At 32.1% G+C, this 24,007-nt stretch overlaps 1 protein-coding gene across 3 annotated transcripts; it reads right to left on the minus strand.

The window, feature by feature from the left end:
- Positions 1–813: 813 nt before the first annotated feature.
- On the minus strand, positions 814–19,015 carry LOC123691450 (5-hydroxytryptamine receptor). 3 transcript variants are annotated; one of them, XM_045635850.1, is made up of 5 exons: positions 18,753–19,015; positions 3,870–3,944; positions 2,987–3,244; positions 2,635–2,878; positions 814–2,022 (listed from the first exon to the last, which is right to left on the minus strand). In XM_045635850.1, the coding sequence occupies exons 3-5, from the start codon at positions 3,213–3,215 to the stop codon at positions 1,158–1,160; spliced, it is 1,338 nt and encodes a 445-aa protein (XP_045491806.1). In that variant the 5' UTR covers positions 3,216–3,244; positions 3,870–3,944; positions 18,753–19,015; the 3' UTR covers positions 814–1,157. The 3 variants fall into 3 exon arrangements, with proteins under 3 accessions (XP_045491806.1, XP_045491807.1, XP_045491808.1); XM_045635851.1 differs by lacking the exon at positions 18,753–19,015 and adding an exon at positions 7,991–8,038; XM_045635852.1 differs by lacking the exon at positions 18,753–19,015 and adding an exon at positions 4,037–4,062.
- Between the last annotated feature and the right edge of the window lie 4,992 nt (positions 19,016–24,007).

Consider the following 24,007-nt stretch of genomic DNA (forward strand, 5'->3'; position numbering starts at 1 on the left):
ATTATGCCTTTACATATATACTCAAGTGTATATTTTGCAATTATCTTTAGTGGATATTGTCCACGTATAAGTACCTAATGTAGGCTCTATGTTCAAGTTCAAACTTTTAATTCACAAGAAAGTTTGATTCTCAGCTCAATTCAATATTTATTATTTAGCTATGTTACGGTTTTTGACTTAGATAACATTAATAAAAATATATAATTGTGTTTTCATCTAATTATAAGGGTCACAGAATATTAATTATTAATATGAATACCAGTAGATGCGAATATTCAGATATTTTAACATATTATCGGAACTCATATTGTATTAATATTCTCAAAGATAAAAATATCTAAGTAAATGTATTAATAATGTATTTTTAGACTGTATTTCAATGTGTAAGCTAATAACATATCTTCCCTTGAAAGTATTTTAATGAAATTAGGTACAAGTCGCTGCTGTGTTGGAATTCGTTCTATAATAATATCATCTAAAGTAACGTCACCTCCTATTAGACGTGTCTCTTAGAATAACAAGTTAATTCACTTTGGTACGGAAGAACGTAAGTCTTCCTAATGTAAGTCTTAGGTGTAATTTAATCTCAGAAATTGGCATTTCATTTTAAACATCGTGTTGGCGGTGTCCTGAAGTTTGCATTTTCGTAAATGTAAAAGTTGAGGTTCTGATTCAGAAAACTTTTCAGTTTAATTTCATTAAAAGGTAAGAGATAATTTTTAGTAAAGGACTATAATAAGTTGAGTAAAAGAAACAACATTCGAATTAAACAATGATTTATATTTTTCAAATAAAATGACTAGTACTTAGCAACTTTTCGGGATGAAATAAGTAGATTTTTACAGTATAAGTAAATCTACCATAAAATATTATAATTATATAAAATTTTTATGCATCACAGTAAAATCTATTGTACTTATAATATCTTACAACGATAGGATGTGTATTTGATTAAATTATAATGTAATTTTTTTATTACTTAAAGGTATTTTAAATCTATTTCTAAATAAGTATTCACATTTATCACGTACAAAAAATAAATGGGGTGTAAATATATCTCTGAAAATGTAACAAGACAACATAATGTATCGAGCTAACGAGGTCAGTCGGGTTGGGGCGAAGGCTCTAGGGACAGGTTTACGAGTACAATCCTACAGCTAGGGCGGAGGCCGGCGGCGCCGAACCCGGCGGCCGCACAACAACCGTTGAAACGCGTGCCTGAACTCCGGGCTGAACACAGTGTATATTACGGGGTTCAGCGTCGAGTTGAAGTAGCCCAGCCACAGCGACAGAGACGTCAGCACCGGGCTCACCTCGCAATCGCACGTCGGCACTAATATAGCTAACACGAAAAATGGAAGCCAGCACGCCACAAACGCGCCGGTTATTATTGCTAATGTCTTTGCCGCTTTCCTCTCTCTCTTAGAGTCCGCGGCTTCCTTTGGTTTACGTCTCACTAATGTAGGATAATAGGCAGCGGCGACTGCGCTGTACCCCGTCGTAGGGGGATCTGGTTCCAACCCGTTCGCGCACGACTGTTTTTCTGGGCTTGTGTTATTGGATGAAACAGTTGTCATTCCAGTCGTCGTGGTCTCTGATATCGTAGGTAAAGGTCGCCCAATGACCGCCACAACAGCTGCAGCGATTCCGCCGCTCCCGCCGGCCGCCACCAACGCCCCGCCCGCGGGTACGGGTGGCGGCCCCACGCCACCTCTAGCGGTAGCGCCGTGCCGCCTTCGTATTCTTTTTCTGGCCGTCTGGTATATTCGCCAGTACAAAATTAATATAACTAGTACTGGCACGTAGAAAGACGACATTGTCGCAAATATTTGGTATCCGACATCTTGGCTAACAACGCACCGCAAATCTTCTGAAACTCGACGATTCCAATCTGGATCTTTCCATCCGAGAAGAGGTGCAATACATACCAAGAAGCTGGCGATCCAAACACAAGCGATCATGTAACCTATCCGTCGTCCTGTCCTTGCATGGATGTAGTCTATGTTTGTCACAGCCCAGTATCTACGAAGGAAAAATATTATGTTACTTGTTTACTGATACTCAATATTAGTATTATATGACCGTAAAAATAATAATTCAATATGTTACAATAATTGTGTCATTTGTGAATCATACAAAAGTGTAGTGCTGAGTCAGAAAAAAAAATTAAAAAAGTCACAGTAAAATTGGGTGATCAGTCAATCAAATAAAATTCAAAGATGCGTTAAGTAAAGGAAAACGAGCTTTGTCAGATTCCATAAATCGGGAGATACTTGATATTATTGTTGCATGATAAATAGCTCAATTATTTAGTTATTAGATTCAATCTAAAATGCAAAATCGTTAGCTCTGGGATTTAGAATATGGGTAAATAGAGAAACAATAATCATTTCCGATTGGCTTTGTATTTATTCACTTTCCATTAATATCCTCAATAAGCAATTATAGCGATAGGGGAAAACGAACCTCCATTGGGGTATTAAAAGCATAGCATATTTTTTATAATGCTTTATTATTTTTATCATATATATGAATAATGCATCTAAAAATGTTGGATTTTAATATTTAAAGTTTGAATTGCACTGCCAATTTAATATTCCATTCAAGGATAAAACTTCCTTCTAGTTTACTTACCTATCGAGTGCTATAGCGACAAGATGAAGTATAGATGCCGTACAGCATAGGACATCACCCGACGTCCACATATCACAGAGCTCCGGGCCGAGGGTCCACCGCTGCGCCACCTCGTACACCGCACCGAGCGGCATCACCAGACAAGCCACCAACAAGTCCGCAACAGCCAAGGAGAGAATGAGCTGGTTTGCGGCACTTCTTAAGTGTCTTTCAAGCAATATTGCTGCTATTACGAACACATTACCTGCGACAATGGTTAATACGTTAACAAGTTGTTTCAATATTTATAGTGAGAATATACAATCAGTACTCGTATAATTATAATTATATCAAATATATTTAAGATATGTACCGACAACAGTTGCCAAAATAAGCAGCCCCAAAATAACAGCTTTGACGGCTGCCCGCAATAGCGCTGCAGGGGAGTCGAAGGGCGCGGACGATTCCCACCAGGTCCTGTTGGACTCGCTGACGTTCCATGCGGGGACCCACTCGGTGGTGTTGGAGGAATTGTGTGCCTGCAGCTGTAGGTAAAGCGCTTCCCACTGCAGTAGGTCGTCGCTGCCGTCCGCGCCCTCCATGCTTTCTCACCGGTGGTCCACGAATGTGACTTGAGATAAGAAAATCCTCGTTTAATCATACATACAAATTCTAACACCATGCATACGCGAAAATGTGACTTGGATGTTTCCTTAATATATTTTTTGTGTTGATTTGGCTGTATATTCTTTGACGCAAAATCCACCGTAGAGAGATCGACTCGATAAACCCTTTTAAAAACGCTGCTATATATTTCACACCCTTGTATTGCGAGAGTTATTTACGAGATAGTTAGATTTACCAGGGCGGATCAAAGGAGGGATAAAAAAGGCATTAGCATAATACTATAGGTGCGCCGATTTACTGCTAGAGGTTCACTCTGTTGAGAGTGTGTCGATAATGTGTTAAAGAGAATATCGATACAGCGATATTCCATTACCGAAAATAGTTTTAACTTTCGTTGTGGTAAAGGTATAAAACCTTTTTGAACATCTAATACTTACAAGGTTTATAGAGCGGGCATTCATGAATAACGCAGATTTATTATCATACTTATACAATTTCTGCTAATTCGAATCTTGTTTATTTAGATTTATTAATCAGTTATAAATCACGCGTATTAGTTAAGTTTTACCTACATAATAATACATAAATTTATATGTTTTATCATTAATAATAATTATCAGTATACTTACAGTCAGTGTCATATTTTCGTGAGAAATCCAACGCTTGTTTCACCATAGTTCATTAATTATCGTGGACAGTATGTTCTGAAACAAAATGCCTGTTATTTATAACGATAATTGTAACCTAATGAAATAGTAAATCGAGAAAAATAATATGATAATAATGGGTAACCTACGAAAATTGATGTTTTCACTTGTGGACTCCATAGGTTTCGTAGTAGTAGAGTAGGAATTATAATATTTTTTAAAAAGCTTTTTAAATAAATTTTGGAATATGTTTGAAAATTTTCAATTGATTGGGGTTGAGGATACAGGATAATTGCATAGATTTTAATCCGCAATACAAAATATTCTCCAAGCAACCTATACCAATATAAACAATGAGATGCCTACACATACTACACAGAGTAGATCTCGTAGTATTGTGTATTGTGTATACAGGGTTAGTTTTCAATGACCGGCCAAATTTTCAGAAATGGTTCAGAATCGATAACATTTTAGATCTAATGAAAAAAATAACGTTTTTTTTTTAAATTAGATTTCATTCCTGTCCGCCACTAAAAAGCGAACGTGGACATTACAAAAGCACAATTAAGTTCAACAACCTAGATAGGTAGAAGTTAGCACACACATAAATTTGGCGATGAGCGCACGCACACAAGTGCATTGATTCTGGCGGTGTTTACGATTTAGGAAATTTTTAAGACATTTTCAAATGAATGCTATTATTTTAATTTTATTTTATTCGACAATAATGTTTCAAATGTAGCTTTGGTTTAATATCTAGATCTTAATTTTAATGAGCTGGTCATTGAAAACTAACCCTGTATAAGTAGTTATTCAGATTTCACTTTGAAATTTGATTCTCCTAACAGTTTAAATATTATCTAGTTACTAGCTGCTCCGCGCGGTTTCACCCCCGTGACTCCTCTCCCGTTGGTCGTAGCGTGATGATATTATGTAGCCTATAGTCTTCCTCGATAAATGAGATATCTGACACCGAAAGAATTTTTCAAATCGTACCAGTAGTTCCTGATATTAGCGCGTTCAAACAAACAAACAAACTCTTCAGCTTTATAATATTAGTATAGATACGAAATATCGTAGGTACTTTCATGAAGAACTCTTCAAGCAATGACGCTGAATACGTGACTGAATTATGTAAGACGTATTTTCTCTTAACTATAAAATGACAAAATAAACCCAAAGATTCCCGTTTCAACAGACTACAATGTCAACTGAATTAGCGAAGTCGAAACTCTGGAATAATATTTGCGTAAACATAAATTAAGAGATATTCAGTAGGAAATAACAATAGAAAACACTTTTATGATAAAAAATACAATTCGTTCGATAATCTTTTTTGTTTATCATTAAAACATTCAGTAAACACACAGAATAACAGATAGTAAGTATTCTACTTCTATATTACCTACCTCAATTTTCTTTCACGGCATATTGTTAAATTTGTACACATCTATTTGTAAAATATCTTGAGATTTACTTTTGATTGGTGTAATAAGATAATTAATAACGTAAAAGTAATAAAGTAAATCGGATCGATATTATTTAGATTAATAAATTTAAATTTGTTGTGATGGGTAAAGAAATTTAATAGTCCAAACTATTGTTCCTTTACTAATTAAATTTATTAAATCTTCGCCATTTGAATGCAACCCCACATACCTACAAATATAAGAAGTATGAGGTTAATAAAATAAAAACAAATTAAAAAAATGATATTGAGATCACAACTCAATTGACTACGTTTAGAGAACTAGTTTTTATTATTTCGTATTTCAAAGGTAAGCTTTTTATGTAAAGGCCCATATGGTATTGTGCATTCTGAAATTTTCAACGACTAATTGGGTATAATTTACCATTTATATATCCACTTGGAATGATTTACAAGGGTCGTTTAATATTTTTCAAAAGTGAATATAAATACACACGGAAGCTCTTTGCGTTTCAGATTTATTTCCATCACCAATTAAAAAAGGGAAGGTTAAATCAATTAACCGTTACGTACCCCTTTTTGGTCTAAAATGTAAAATTATAATTAATTAACGGCCACAAATCATATTTAAATTTATTTACCAAATAACATCAAAGTAAATATAATAATTTCAACCTCATTAAAAACTCACTCAAAAGAATTATTTTCTTTATCTTATTATGCATTATATTATTTTATTCTTTATTCATTATATTATTTATCGTAGGTTATTATAACTATTTATTTGTTATAATGTACATTAGTAATAGTTAAGTATTATATTATCTGTGGCAACTGGCAATAGTAGACTTATTTATATTATACATTAATATTTCATATTCTTGCGTGTGTTGTGGACTCAAAGATATCATCTAGATTCTAAATCACGTACTAGTTTGTTTATTTAACAACCAAGCCGTCCACAAAGACAGACATGGAATAACATTTGTGTTCATCGTTTACTGTTATGGCTGTAGAACTCGGTACCGCAGTGTGATTTTATTTATCTTAGATTCTTTCCGCGACCTCTATAGCTCTCAAAGGAATGTCATCAACACGGCATCTGTTTTGTTCTAGCTTTGAACAATTCTTCTTAGATGATAAATATTTTAGAAATATTTTATTCTTGGAAACGATTATTCATTTATTTTAAGGGTTAACATAATAGAACAGCGAAATAATTAAAGCACAACTATAAGATTAGACATTTTACATGTTTATGTTATCATTATTGAAAGAGAAAAGATAAAATAATAATTTTCTTTGGTTTAGCACCTAATAGTACTTTTTATACCATGCAAAACTTTATTTAATAAAATCATCGTAAGTAACACTTTATCATAAAGTTATTCACAACTCTGAGCGTAGAAAAGGAAAAATATTTGTCCTTTAGGTAAAATAAAACAGATAATGAAAAGACACAACAAAGAGCTACCGGCAACGCATTTCATATGTAAATCGTGATACACTAGAAGCTGTAAAATATATTATTACTTTATCATGAACAGAAAGGCACTAAAAAAGAAAATAAACATATTCCGATGGGTGTCGATGCTAATCTTAGAATAATAAATCGGAAAAACACTGTATCATTGCCGTGATTCCCTCGTACTCGTTCATAATACATATTATAATAAACCATAAAAATAATAAAGATTTTTACGTAAAATAATTTATAATTATAACCCTTATCCGATCAGTAAGCAGTCGTTAGTAAAACGTTTTTAATACAAAAAATATATAAGACATAAAAAGTTTATTTTCGGTTTAGTTGTGAAATCTAATGTACGTTACGTTGCCACAAATAATAAATAAGAAAACAAAAAACCGAAATCCTCCCCTTTCCCTACTCTTAGGGTAGATTGTTTCTTCAAAAGTAGAGATAGCTCTACTTTTGAAGAAACTCTTGTTTGTCTCTTTATTGTATAGACAATAAAGAGACAAATATTAAAATCTTGTTACTCTGTAAAAAGTTACGCTGGGTCATAATATAATATAAAAAATATACCTATAAATGTCGACTTTAGAACCTCTTCCGTTTTTCATTGATTGAAAAACATACCTCTACCACGATTAAGTAAGTTACACAGCCTCTAGTGTAGGCACTACCTTATGCGTATTGAAAATTGGATAGTGCTATGTAGGTATGTGGTTTTGCATTTTTACGTAGATAAGTATTATTTATGTTTCCTATTTTGAAGGCAATAAACATAGTCAGGTAATTGTTATAATGATTTTACCTACGAATATATGACATGCTACACAGAAAAACTCTACATATAAACCTCTACAATAGCTTTATATAAAACTCTACAATAGCTTTCTTGTCCACGTCCACTATAAAAAACTTGAACTAATGGACTTTTCCTACATTTTTATTCGTATACTTTACCACAGTATAAAACCATCATTAATATCTATAGAATAAATCATTGTCACTATACCTACATTTTTCCACACGGCCAGCAACAGCGTTGCGATGTTGGTTGCGATAGCCGATACATAAATATATTCGAACAAAATCAAATATCTGTCACTTTCGATATGCAATTAGTATGAAAATAAACGAAACAGCATGGCACCGGTTCAGCATTCGCAGCTTAACAATACGTAGATCGTCCACGTAGGTACTTACACAATACTGTATCTTCAATAGGTACACTGAACTTTTCTCGCTAACGACCGACTGCTTTCTGAATTGTAAAGAATATTCCATACACAACACAATAGACTATAATAAGTATTAACAGCTTCGACGTATTTTCTGGCAGCTAAATGAAAATAAATGGAGCATTGATTAATTTTCGTTACAGCTGTATACTAAATTAATCGAAACGTTCAAGTTAGAAATACAAAATAATGAACTGAATTAGTATTTGCTTTTTACTAATTAATTGCACTATTAACTAATTGAAAACAAATATTATGTTTAAGCAACGTAGGAAACTGAAAAGTAGATCAATAATATATGTATAATTAAGAACTTATACCATACCATGACCTGTATTGAAGGGTTATTTATAAATATAAATCGTTATATTTTTAATGTACTCTCTATCTATACCTCAAACGATTGCAAAACAACGGTTTTAATTACTTGCGAACTTTGTTACATCATACAAAACACTCATAATGGAGAACATAGATAAATAAAATGTATATCACGAATTTCATTGTTTGAATAACTCATTAGGAGAGTGGTAGAACTATCATAGATGTCATTTATTTATAAATACGTGTTTAGCATTAATGACGCAGCCATTAAATAAAGACGATGTAGGTTAGTGCTCATTAGCGTTGGTTCATGTTTGAAACGCTGAAAGCTAATGGTTTCATGTCATCAATACAAATGCAAAATCGACGTGACGGTAACGCAGTTATTCAGGAATAGATTACCTATGGACTGATATAATGATTAAATAAAAGCCCTAGTTACTGAAATTTAAATATGAAAAGCTAAATAAAAACCCTTTTACACATTCAGTCATTCATATTCGATTGATGTTTTGATAGATGTTTACATATTGACTGAATTGTTTATGAATATCATAACATGACGAAAATGTTAAATATTTATAGAAGTTGCATATAAACAGAAAATATAACTTTTAATCTCGGTCGATGTTGGTTGAAAGGATATATCAGACATCAGTTGCTGTAGTTCCAAGTAACCGTATGCCAAATATTTTTTACAGACCCTGAACATGTAATATGGTGTATGGCGAAAACAATGTATCGCTACAATAATAATTTTCAAATTAATATCAAACAAGCACGGGGAAGCACAAAAGTGATTACCACTTACGACAAATACGAAGCAAATACAACTTGTATGTGATAAGTCTAGTGCAGCTATATCCATAAATCTCGTTTTATGTAAATATGCTATCAGTTCTGGATGGGAAATAACACGAACACTACACGTCCAGTTTGATGATTTAGACGATTTATAGCTTATGTGCAAACTCGTTAACGAATAACGATGTTATATGCAAAAATATTATTGTGATAGGAATATATTATTTTAACGTGAGTTTGTTATCCGATTTCGATGTTGGGATTAGTTTTATTGTCTCCTAGTTTCAAATCTGGCTTTGCATCAGTTGCGAACTTGGTATACAAATATATTCACTGAACGAAAATAAGACAAAATTTTATAGCAAATAGAACATAATATTTATGCATATTTTCCAAAATACGGTGCCAGTTTTACAAATTGACTACAATTGCAAAACAAAAGTTTATCAAAATCAATCGTTCCTCTAATAGGTACCTACTCAAACATCGATTTGTTAAAATTTTCAATACAAAATAGTCCTACAATCGATAATAATACTAAAACTTCTATAAACAAACAATTAAATTATAAAAGCCTTTATTAAAAGCTCTTTTGTCTGTTAATAATGTATAACAGTCGTATTATTTTGGTAAGGTTTTTGATTAGATCTCATAAAGCTCCGATAAAAGCGAAATCAAGCGAAATATTCAGTAATTGTTGGTTAGACCCAAACATATAGATCCGATTATAGTAATTAATGTAAGTACTGACCACATTGTTTATACGATATTTCTTATGTTTGCTTTACAAATATTAGTTGAGTTATCTGGTTTCCATTCTTCATCATTTCGATCATCAAGTTTCGATAAAATTGCAAAAAAAGTATTGAATGATTGTGTAGTATATTTTGACAAGAAAAATAAAATAAAACGACAGTCATCACGGTTTAATGGTTCGCTTGCAAGGGTTAACATTAAAGAGAGCCGGATCTAAATCCTTAGATATAAAGAAATCTTTTTAAAGTCGCAGAGAGATTGGTATTGACATTGATCTATTTTTCTTAACTCGTTTGTGTTCGCAAACTCGTCCTTTCTTGCATTATTCTTTGGCCTTCCTTTGGGAAGCACGGATTTTTAATTAAGACATGGATGTTTTAGATTTTTCATTTAATCAAACAAGTACTATTAATCCTCTTAAATAACACATAGTTAAATTTTATAACGGCTTTGTTTGGGTTATCTTTGTTCCGCTAACTTTCAATAAATAAATCTCCAACCACTAGTCATCGATTCCATAATATCTTGTTTTTTCTTTAACGTAGATAGATACCTCACTTTAGGATCGGACTGACAAAAATCATGCATGTATAATTACAAAAATAAATGCATTACCGAAATGTATTTTGTCAATTCAGTCATAGAACATTTTTCGTTGGCAAAGGGACCATTTATTATTGGGTTAGTATTTCCGTTATATCAGCACTGGTATGGTAATATGCTGGCAATAGTTCTGTAGTGCTGAATATGAATTACGGAGTAGGAAGCGCCGCGTCCGGTGTCACGATGGTGGAAAGTAGAATGTTTCCGTAAGCTCCTTTCCTGTAATACTATACTGAGCTTTTCCGGCACGAATAAAGATCATTTTCAAGCGCATTTAATCTTAGTAGTGGCCTTAATGAGTTTCTCTTCGCTAATTAAAGTTAGTTAATTTAGTTTGACTCAAGATAAATAATGGTACATTGGTAGCTATGTGCATTAACGATGTGCATATGTTTGATGTAGAACAAGATGAAAACATCTAAGATACTTATTAATAGATAGATAGTTGTTCACTCGGCACTGCCACTTGATTTGAGGGAACAAATTAAAGGCAAAGAAAAACCCTGCTATAGTTAGGAGCAGTTAGGAGCATTGCAGCTTCGCATTAAATTTGAAATAAGATTATGACGTAGCTTTTACGTAGAGCTGCATAAAATTTTGAAAACAAAAAAGTGTAGAATTAGACTGTTTGGTGTGTAGTAGATAAAAACGATATTACATGAATTCAAAATTAAAATATAGAAAATAGAAACAAGGCAAACACGTTCAGTCAGCCAGCTAACTAAATAAAGCCGAATATTTTTTTTTGGTAGAGAGCAATTAACAGAACAATACCCAGTGCTAACCAGATATGATATTCCTAAAATTTACGAACAATATAAATAAATAAAATCTTTTTTTGAATTCATACATTAATTTGTCACAATAGATTTACTTATTTAGTTCAGGCCCCCTTACTAGGAAGATATAACCTGTAATAATATAACTTCTTTCAACAATAACAAATTGTAAAACATATTGTGTCAAGGACATGCTGGAGTTTGTTTTTCTTCGCGTTTCGTAACACCAAAGTTATAACAATATTGCAGATAATGCCTTAGAGAGCAAACTTCAAAATGGTTTTTGTTGTTCAATAAAGATAAGGTGATGATTTACAAAAGCACTTAAAAATGTTTACTGTACGGCGTACGCTACAAAAAGTATTAATAATATTAAGTATAGGTATGTACATGATTTTTTTTCTGTTGCATTTATTACGTCTGAATTTGGTATTCAGAGAGATTATGAGGTCATAATAGGTGAATAGTTATACATAGTTTAATGTAGTAGTTTTTTAACTCTATTTTTATTTTTTACCCCAATACTTAATTTTACAGTTCAAAACTGTATTTATTGTAAAACTGTATTGAACAATGAACAATTCAAATACATTTAAAAGAGACAGTTCAGTTCAGAAACAATGAAACGCTAAAAGGTTAATTTAACTGCAGCTCGAGTAAACTTATTCATCAGCTGCATATCGAAGTGGAAACACTGAGTTATTGAGAGCAAATTACTTGTATCGGCGCAACTCGAGCGTAACTGTTAATCAATCATTTCATTACCGTAAATGGATATTAATCCATTATATTATTAACTGTATTTCAATGTTGTATTATATTCTAAAATTTGCAAATATTTCAAATAAATGTATGCTAAAATAAAAATTATGAGGTAAACGTTTATGTTGCCACTTTGGTGAAATATTATCGAAAGAAAAAGTAAACCATTTTAATTAAGATGACGATTTACGAATTGTCTGTATTGAAAGAGAGTAACATAAAAATTTCCTGTAATGTATGGCAACCATATAACGACAGAAAATTGCATTCACTGAATATTTTACTGCCGTCGTATACTGTTTATATAGTGTGCCATTTAAACTACATACAGCGTCTACACATTAAACTAAGGAAATAGAGCTCCGAGCCAAACTTACAAAATATATTAACCAATACGATTTCAAAATAGAGCCATTTGCAACTACATCGGCTCATATGTTAACGGCTCCAGGCCCGCTCCACCTACGAGAACTGAGTCACCTGTTTTCTCTACGAGCCCACATGACAAACTACGTAATTTTCAAACGTTTGAAAATATTTCTGTAATTCTAAGAAGAGTTGGAACTATATTTCACTAATGTGTTTTTACACTTCGCAAATGTATGGACTACATACCTATATCTAGAGTTGATATTTTTACGATGACTAAATTATTTACATGAAGCCACAATTTACAATTTTTTGTATTTTATAAGCCACTCTTTATCTTATTTAGTATTGGATTCCAAAACAATAATTATAACTGCTCTAAATAAATAAATCAAGGTGTCCGTGCATGAATGAAAAAGTTCATAATATCATGAAAAAGTTCATATATAGTGAAGTATTCTGAGAATGAAAGTTAATTGTTCGCACTTGTATATATCTGCTAGTTTCGATGGAAACGATTAATGTTCTAATCTGTGAAGCGTAATACAACCACACGCCTGAACTTTTCTGCTGAGCTCGAATCCCGGGCCACGCATCGTTGCGCCTGAAGCTAAGAGTATTGGAGTAGAAACTAACTGATTCCAAACTCTATCTTGTTTCACTGTTACGCTGAAGTTTTAACTTAGGTGTTAAACATATAGTTGCGCTATCTGCTACAGCGGTAAACTCAAAAACCTCATTGAAATAATTTAGAAAAAAGACAGCCTATATAATATATACAACTTTAGTTTATAAGCACAATATATAGCATGGATAAATATAATAAGATGGAGGATTGTAAACAAAATAATAACGAGACGACTCCGTTTTATTATTTATCCAACTGCGAAGAAAACAAAAGAAAATTATGTGTCCAGTCTATTTTCCACGCCTCCTATATATGCGTGTGCTGTAAGATTCTCAAGTTATATTCACGCCATCTCACATCCCATCTGCCATGAATGCCTTTCATAAACTAAACAAGATAACATCTGTGATCACAGCTTAAATATTTATTTAACGCTAGACACTATGATAGATCTATATTCTAAGTGTCATCTATATTTAATGTGAATGTGGATTAGACGGGATTACCTAACCAGAATTGGATCGGTATTTGCGCTCAAATGGATTCATGTACCGTTCCGCGGTCGGCCATTCGTTTGTCCCGGAATCTGTAGTCATAAATTCTTTACACTTCATATATTACGCTTTCACGAACCTAGTGAGCGAAAATATTAATTTGTATAGACTTTGACTAAAACATAACAACTGCTTTATGTTTACGGGTATTTGCGAGCGCTGAAACATAGCGATTCATTGTGAGTGCGTTTTATTTACTGCTACGAGCAATGATGTGCAAATATGATCTTGAAGATGGGAATATGTTCAATAAAAGCTCTGAAGCATTGATATAAAGCTTTTGTGACTGTAGTTCTCTCTTGAGCGGGCTTGTTGTAAAGCATTTGCAGTTTTTTTTATTTCAGCGAAATTATAATATCAAATCATATTTTCTTCTGAAATAATTTTATCGTAACTATTAGAATAGACAAGATAATTAAACGACACGCTAACTAAGAGTTTTCATTGTTAATTAATCAGTGTTTCATTTTCTAGAACCGTTTATCATATTATATTGAAGCGCTATTGAATCACACGACCCATGTTGGTCGACGTTAGCGTTTATTAATATTAACATGTGATGACGAAAATGTTTCCATCAACAACCGTCATTATGGTAAAATATAATAAAATTTAAGTTGAATGGATCTTCCAATTGGAATGGAAGTTTATTGAGTTTAATATGTTATATAATTCAAGTACCCAATAATTTCGGTCATACTTGTTATAATGAAGAATGATATCTATTTTAAAATATTTGAAAGAAGGTACACAATATACCTATTATGAACGTTTCTATCGTAAGACTTTCAATTGTTTAAGAAATCTCGGCAGAGTTGAGAATCATTTGTAAGGGATCCCGAATACAAATGGAGATATTCTGTGTGTTTTAATAATTTAAACTAGTACTTGGTATATTAAGGGTATTGGTATATATTTCAGATGAAAATACCTTCACTGCATAATTAATATTCAACTTCATATCACGAAATTGATATTTTACCGCAAAACTGTCACGCTGCAAACGTCAACTATGAAAGCTATTTTAATATACCTACGTGTACTTAATAAGATTTTAATTACAAAATATATCAAATTAATTTCAAAATATAGACAAAACATTATTAAAATTATAATAAGGCATTTGTTTCTGCACATTACAAGTAAAATTATTTTTAAACCCATTGAGCCCCAAGCGGCCCGATCGGACGACACAATAGATTTTCTATTGTGTCTGTGATTCCGGGGCCTGAGTTATTAAAAGATAACAAGAAAATACTCACATACGTAATTTTTAATAACTGTAAACATAAATTTCAGCCCGTGGAATTAATATGTTATTTTAACAATAATGAGCCTTACCTGCAATTTCCTAAGTGTTTAAATATTCAGCTATTTATAGAGACTACCTATTAGTTTCAGATCAAACGTTGCAAACCTTGCCTTGATTATTAATTAAATATATTAACTTTGTACAATAAAGGTTCAAGAGCACCTGGCGACAATTAATCTTAACCCGTTAACTAATCTCACTTGTTAAATTGTTTTAGCAAATTATTGACCTTTACCATGATATATTATATTCGTTATTAATAGAGATGAGATTAACATCTAATGTAGGTAGGTACTATTTGTTGCTGAATTTTTTTATTAGTAAGTATTTGTAGGTATATCGGAATAAAAAGGTAGGTACAATATTATAAGAATCACAACACTGAAAAGAGAAAAAAAATCCAAGTCAATATCAATATTTTTAAAACAATATATTTATTTGATGTTTGTAAAGTGTAAATTTTGATAGATATTCAATTTGAAATTTTATACCAATGAATTCATAATATCTTAATGTTCCCAAATGACAAAATTTCCCCGAATATTACTTTCAAACTGTGGCATTATTTTAATTCGGCTCAACAACCAAAAAGAAATTGTGAACTCATATTTTTCGCCCCACCTCACCATCGTTACTGATAATAATGCCAGACATATTAAATTTTTTATTTCCTTTTATATTTATATTTATGTTATAGACAAGCGATACTTTAAAGTGATAAAATACGAATATTTTACTTTTAATTCCTATGGGAATCAGTGAGTAAACACAGTTACTAAAATTCCTCGAAATTATCGTTAAATTTCGTGAATTTCATACAGTGTTTGTAGTTTCCGAGGAAAAGTATTTAGTATGTGTATATACAACTAGTTTACTAGCATGAAGTTAGATTCCGAATTGTAACTTGATTGCTCAATTCCTATTTCCTAAGGTTATCTAAAACAATGTTGAATGTAGGGCGATATTGCTTTGACTTTAATGTGTTTGTTCAAAATACAATAAGAAAGAATTAATCAAGAACGTGAAATTAAAAAAAATTATAGTAAGAGAAACTAATAACAATACTAAATCATATCACAATGAAGCATTATAATTATATATTTGTGGTTTTACGTATGTAGGTAGGTAGTGCATAATATTATGCCCCCATAGTACGTGAACCTTCGCTGGCTTTAGCTTGCTATTATACAAATAGCTTTAACGATATCCTGAACAGTGATCGATAAACGATGCTTTATTACCGTCTATTTGTACTATCTACGTTTTGTTCCATTGTATTCTATAAAAATAAAACCCATTATTTAGAATCATTCTTGTATTGTTTCCTTTTATTGTTATAGCATAGATACAAACTTAGATTTCGTATGTTTACGTTGACACAAATCGTCGATGTCTCGAAGCCACATGATAGAATTATATTGAAGTGAAGTAAAAACAAATCTCATGTTTCACAGCGGCTTTTGCGGTTATATAAGTACATACGGTGTAATAGATTTCCGATATTGGAAGCTAGCGACTTGAGCTTGCGGTCTTAAAACCGCTTTGCCAATCATGTCGTTCGTGGTTTAAAATAACATAAGAATTAAATTTATTAATTCATCCATCAGCATTCAGCAACATAAGCTTTTATGCATTATCTTACTATTTATATTAATCAGAATAAGTTCGCAATATAAACAGAGCTTTCCGAAGCTTTTTTAGTTTATGAAGCTTGCTAGACGTACCTATATAATATATTTGCCTAAGGAAATAACTAATAGAAGATATTATACAATTCCTTCCGTCCCTCTTATTTGATTACATTACCTCAGGCTATTTATACGGCTCTGTAGCAAACAGTATTACAGAATTCATAATATACCTCTATTGTGAATTTGTGACTTTGTGCATAGAATCATGCTTACTGTCTGTGATATAAATTTGTTTGAAAACACCTTGAAAACACCACATATGAACACTAACTAAAAACTGGTTTTGAAACTCTGTAAAAAATTACTAAAAATATGTACTTATACTATCTGTTGTTCAAATCTGCTACGAAATATAAAGATATCACTTCGTAGAGGAAAAAATGCAAATGTTTTTTCTAGAGATGGATTTTAATTTATGTACACATAACACAACCATAAAAAAATTCTTATACGAATACTGAAATTATATATTTTGTGGAACACGTCCATTTAATTATAAAGCCTGAACCTCTCTAATGTTTGACCTACTTTAAATTCGAAAATATATCAAGTTGCTAGCGATAGTACCTATCTAACGTAATTTGTATTTTTGTTCTTTTAACTGGAATATTGTTAAGTATCTATGAATCTTGTCTCATGTCTGTCTACTCCGAGAAGCTTCACTACGCGTATTAATCTGTTACACATTAAATTTATATTTCTTTTTTGGAATCCGCATTCGAAGCCACATTATAACACCAGCTGTTTCATTAATAGTTCTTGTTTGCTGTCCTTGTTGTCCGTTTATTTTAACACAAAAATAATTGTACGATTCCGTACCAAAGATACAATGTCATAAAATCCTCGCGAGCGTGAAACAACAAACAAGTGGGCCGATAAATCATGCTCGCCTTCGCAGACGACGTTATTAGAATTAGTTCTTAGATTAATTATCATTGTTATGAGAGTAAGTAACACTTGAGCATTAAGGAGGCTTTTCGTTTACTCTCGTAATTAATAAATATTTGGCCGACGTACTTTGTATAGCTGTTACTTACCGACTTATAAGTAATGTCTAAGTATACGCCACAGCATGTGTTGGTTACTTAACATATCATAATATCATCATACCATTTTTACAAATCTACCTACTACATATGCAAACGTATTTATTTATTTTGGCTTCCAGAAAAACGATTGTTTAAGTCACCACAATAAGCTGTAAACCAATAAATGTAGTGATTTTAATAATTTAATATCTTTCACCAAATTCTGATATGACTTTATATTACTTACCCAATTATTTTTGCAAATCAACAGTAAGCTAAACAACACCAATTGAAATTTATGTTTAGCAAAACATTTAAATGCAAGAGACGGCAAATCCTCAGAATGACTGGATTTCGGTCCGGAGCCATCGACAGTAATCTCAACGTAGAGACTTAGAGCCTTGTAAGTCGACTTTAATTACAGGCTTCAATCTGAATAGCGTCCTTTAAATTAAGGGTGAGTCAAATTAAAGCCTTCAGCGAATAGGCATATTGATTATAATTTCGCTTATTCACACAAACTTACTTTATGAGATTTCATACTAGCATTTTAGTAATATTACAATGTTTTTTTTTAACAGCTTTTGCTACTTTTAGATTCATTCAATGAATTTTTTATTTAATCGATTCCAATCTAGATGAGCGAGTTCCAATGGTTTAACATATTTCGCAATCATATACGAGCCGCGGGCGATTGTAGATAAATTGCATTCAATACGTCATATAAATCGACAGGGAGCTAAAAACTAAAGTTGGTAGAAGTTAATATGTGAAGTTAGTATGTGTATATGTTTGGTCGATTCGGTATTTTGTTAAAATGAATGTGTAATCTCTTATACATTGCAATTGGGCTCTACCTAAAAGGGAAAAAAAAATGCTTTGCCCTATAATGTAAATTTGCTACAATCTATGTAAGCGAGTTATAAATTTTATTTTTAATAATAGGTACTTAGATAAATTAATTATCATTTTGGGTGTGACTTTATTTTGAGTAAAAAATAACTTTCGAAATTAAAAGAAACCTTCACTTCTATTTTCAGCGTTAATATAAAATTAAATCAATTCACTTCAATGTGATAAAACGCAGTGAAATTCAGTATGTGTGACTATTACATACCTAATTACAGTACATTTACGATGCATCCCCTGATAGTAGTCTGGCGGAGGAGTTACGACACTATTTACTACTGTCCGTGGGCGTTCGTCGGGCCGTTTACCCCTGGCGCGGATCGCTCAAAACATATCAAGGAAATAAAATCACAAGGAAAGTTATGAGAGGCGGTGACTTAGCCGTGACCGTGCACAAGGTCCGTGGTCGCGTTATGTTTTGTTTACGCGCTGTAGAGGGCGGGCGGCGCGATCGTGGCGCGACCTCCGCGCTCGGCGCGCAACAGATCAACAGATATGCCCGTAGATGCAGAGGCATAGCCAGCCGCCGGGCTGGTGTCGCGGCGCGCGCCACTCGCCCGCCCCGCGCCCCTCTGACGTCACCACGAAACCTCCCAAATTCTCACGAGCGATTGTTGTATACTCGCTGCTAAACGCAAATCTAATACAGATACGATCTAGCTAGTTTCAAGAAATAGCATTACAAATCAGCTGAATATTTTGAAACCAATTCCCATATATTAATGATTCTTTAATTTCTGGAGCTAATTATAAACTAATTCATAATTGTGATTTGATACTTTAAGACAACATTTCCATCAATAAATTATGGTTATAATGAGTTCATAAAATTGTTGTAAATTAAAGCTACTTCAAAATCTGTAAAAAATAATCATGTCGTGTGTAGTTACTTAACTTGGTGGTTGATCTTAAGGCAACAGGAAGTACTGTACGCAATAAACCGCCATTGTTAGACGTTTAATCCACTTAAGTGCCTAAACCCACTGTTCAAAGATGTATGTCGACTTGTGCCCATTGTTGTCAAAAATATTACTTCCGATAAATCCAAGCGAGGAATCTTTTGCTGTCTCCTAACAGATGCTAGGTTTACTAATATATTGCTTGTAAGGAACGCTAGGTCGTACATTACTGCGCTGCTTGCAACCGCAATTCTGCTCCCGTTAAATATTTGCTCAAAGCTCTCTACCTTGCAAAGTAATATAACTTAGATACTTTTAGTACATGAAATTCTTTTATCGTTCAATTTTATCTCTACATACATATATCAAGCGTACGTATGCGTATATTACACAACTTGCGGATTATCCATACTAATATTATAAATGCGAAAGTAACTCTGTCTGTCTGTCTGTTACTCAATCACGCCTAAACTACTGAACCAATTTGCATGAAATTTGGTATGGAGATATTTTGATACCCGAGAAAGGACATAGGCTACCTTTTATTGCAAAATATGTACCACAGGCGGAGCCGGGGCGGACCACTAGTATTTTATAAATATGTTATCAGAAATGTTTACCTACTATAGAGCGGGTGATATTTCTTATTAAAATATACATATGCAGTTGATATTTTATTGTTATAAAAAATATTTCTAAAAGCCCATAAAATTATATGCAAAAACCTGCAAAAACTAATCCACTTATTGACACGGTTTGGGAAATGAAAGCTTGGGAAAATTCTGACTCGCAACGGGATTCGTGACCTTTGGTATTCAAGGATTGGATCCGAGACTGATGTCTCGAGGGACAAGGGTTTGCTAACTTGATACAGGGTTAACGCGAAAGCTTTTTACTTATGAAGAGTCACTATTATAGTGCACTTTTATAACTTCTACCTGAACTCTGGATGTTGATTTTATTAAATGGAATTGAAGGACTATATCGTAGTTTTTCTAATAAATGTTCTGTAAAGTAATTAAAAAGAAATGAATTCCTATTGAATTCCTATCGTAAAAAATTAGTCCGTACTCCGTAGGTACTCGATTTATGCATTACATAGTGTGTTAATTGACTTAATTGAACATCATTAGATTAACTCTTTATAATGTTTTAAATATTCTGGGCATTATTGATAGGGTGATTACAACACATGCCCTAGCGGCTAGCAACCCTGCATCATTTAAACGGTGACGCTTCGGCGGCAACCGTTGAATAATTGAACAATTATTAGTGCACACACGCACTCCTGGCGGTATGTCGATGTATACTGACACACTTTCAGACAGTTTAACATTACCATAAATCCTCACATTGCACAGAATTGTATAATATAGTTACGAAATATGTACAGTATTATATTATCTGTGGTTTAACCATTCATTTGTTACGCGAATGTAGATTCCTAAATTACTACAATAACATCCGCACATAAATTGGTATGGATTATATTAAATTTTGCTTTAATTTCAGTTAATTTATAACAAAATTTAGAATTTTTTCATTTTCTTCATTCAGACATTAACTCATACGATAACATATCGACGGAGAAGACCTTCTTTTAAAATATTTCATACCTATCTACTCTACCTATACCTAGTGAATTAATTCCTTTAGGAGAAGGATATCACAGACAGTAGACACACATATTAAACGTATAAAGAAGAAGACAGGACAATAAATGGGTTAAGAAGTTGCAATTTTTACTTGTTCTCCGAGTTTAAATTACAAAGAAAAATCCTCTTTGCAGCGTGACTTTGATAACACTCATTTATTGTTTTGAAACTCTTGTAAAATTCAAGTTGGAAAAATTTCCACTTAAAGTATCGTCTGCTCAAGCCATCTAAATAAAATATGATGATACGAATGTTTTGAAATGCAATGCCTTTTTGTATTCCAATATGTTTTACAATGCAAGTGTTGTGCGATTGTAAAACTGTGAACAATATTGTTTTAAGATAGAATTTGTTCCCGACAAAGAACCACGTGTGAGAGCAGCAGATACATAAGTAATCAATCCAAAACTTCAGTTTAGTTTATTCTCATATCGAATTCTTCGACCAAGCACATAATCTCGGTACATCAAAAGAAAATTTAAAAATATATTTTCTATTGAGAATTTTTTAAATCTAAAACGGATTTTTATCATTATAATGCTGATTAATCCACCAAACAGAAATAAATGATAAAAAATGGCTTCAATTCATCTATTCTCTAACAAAGCAGTATTTTTAATTTCAAATAGGTAATAATAAATACGATATTCGAATATACAAGATTTGGTTATGTTAGTCGCAAACCACACAACGCAAATAAGACGCAAACCACACAACTATGTTATTTAAATTATAGTAACAAGTCTCGATTCAGGAACAAACATTAATCTTAAAGTCTGTATGCGATGTTCAACTGGAAACTACAATATAGTTCTCAAGTTAAAGAATGTTCGAGTTGGGGAGTTATAAAACGACCCCGAAGGTCAGGAAGCACTTTTCTGAGAACAATACTCATTTGTTACAAGTGTGAATCTTTAGAAAGAAACATACTACCCCCGTCCCACCGTACGATATTTTTCGTTGCACACTTGAAATTTGAAACTATAAATAACAAAATAACATTTAAGTATAGGTCTATTCTACTTAGGTAATCGATTATATTTTAATCACAGCTATTTTAAAACATATGTCATTATCCTTTAGTTGCAAATATAAATTATAAGCTTTAATAAAAATACAACTAGATGATACTTAACATTATATGTATTAGAACTTCATTTTTATTGTTAGTACTACGTGAATGTTGAATAGATTTAAGAAGGACTACTTCGATTCAATAATATAAAACATTTTATTTTATGAATAGAACGACAAATTATTGAGCTCGTTATCCGATCGTTTTCAATAGATTTACGACCACAAAGCGTGGATTCGATCATTTTAAAACTTGTTTCGTGATTATTTTTCGGAAAGATTTACTTATTCCAATTAATTTATGTTTTTGAATTAATATTAGTTTGCTATTCAGTCTTTCATTTCTTTTAAATGTTTTTTTTTATGCTGTCAATGAGAAAGGGATAAAAATAGCTTTATTATCAACCATATACATACATATTTGCAAATAAAAATTTCACATATTTGCCTACTCACTAATTAAAAAACCATGCTCTCTGCAAATGACAATTTTATTGACAAGCGATTTCATTAATGGAGCAATTTTTATCTCTACGTAGGTACGTTTCAAATGTAGATATAATTTTTATATACGTATCTACATATGGTACATATATTTTACCCTAAGATTTTACCTACCTATATAAATAAATTACATGTCAATTATTTGATGTTTTTCAACATATCAATTATATCTGAAACATTGTTGTGAAAGATCCAAAGAGCCAATTATATTTATGTCACGTTACAATTGGTTTAACACACTTAATACGATCAATTGATACTGATAATAAATTGTTAAATAGAATCAGCAGACAAGTGACCGAAGAAATATAAAAATAATCTTCTGTTTGTCTGTACGAAGAAGCTCTACGAGAAAAATAAAGAGTCAAAACGAATTTACGTATAATATCATTCGTAAAAGATTAATAAATTATTATCAATATTTAGGATATTTATAATGATCTCGAATTTTGTTGATAAGCTTTTCTAAAATTAGAAAAATAGGTGTAAAAGTAAGTAGCTAGGTAATTACCTACAAAATATATTACTTATGTACCTATTATACAAACTATTATATTTAAATTTTTAAATTATAAGCTTTATATTAGTTTATTTCGAGAACACGTCAATTTGACGGTTTCATGAAATTTTGATTTATAAAAATGAATACCGGAATACCAAGTGTAAGGTATGATTTTCCAGGCGTAACGCTTCAGTCCATTGTGAACATTAATAAAATTCAAATTTAATTCTTAAAGTTCTCCGATATTAAGACACATTTTGCTAAATCCGACCTCGCTTTTAAAACCCTCTGAATAAATTATTCGTCGGAACGGACAGAAAACTTTACTTTAACAAAGTCCGCTGAGTTGTGCTTCTAAGAGAAACCTGTATCATGAAAATTATTTTAGAAGGACTTAAAAGTAATACATATTTTAACGGAGCTTTGCTATGTAAATTATCATAAAAATATATAGATAATGCGAGTTACCGGTTTTAAGCGACATACATGTTTCAATACGAAATGGTCAAGCAACATACCTATTACTGGATCCCAACTAAATATTGCTAAACTAAGCAGTCTAGTCTAAAATTATATATTCAGTTATAAATTTAAGTAAAATAGTGTAATGTGATCGCATATAATGAGTATATATTGGCTATTATATTCGATCCTATTCACAACACAAATGTCGGACATTTAATTAATTGCAGTGTACATACGCCACCGTCAACCGTGTGCATTTGCATAAGCTATTGAGGAGTGTTGTCATTGTACCGGTATAATTAGTATGAATGTTAATGGATAGGTCATAAAATTCTTGACTTTATATTCCTTACTAGCTGCTCCG

Source organism: Colias croceus, chromosome 4 (assembly GCF_905220415.1).
Source record: "Colias croceus chromosome 4, ilColCroc2.1".
In the NCBI taxonomy this organism is placed as follows: domain Eukaryota; kingdom Metazoa; phylum Arthropoda; class Insecta; order Lepidoptera; family Pieridae; genus Colias; species Colias croceus.

What these genes read in the sequence shown, in the direction of transcription:
- LOC123691450 (XM_045635850.1), bottom strand. Translation starts at nt 3,215, where the DNA reads ATGGAGGGCGCGGACGGCAGCGACGACCTACTGCAGTGGGAAGCGCTT. An exon ending in TATTTTGGCAACTGTTGTCG is followed by an intron (nt 2,879 to 2,986) that starts GTACATATCTTA and finishes CCATTGTCGCAG; the next exon opens with GTAATGTGTTCGTAATAGCA. An exon ending in GTCGCTATAGCACTCGATAG is followed by an intron (nt 2,023 to 2,634) that starts GTAAGTAAACTA and finishes TTTCCTTCGTAG; the next exon opens with ATACTGGGCTGTGACAAACA.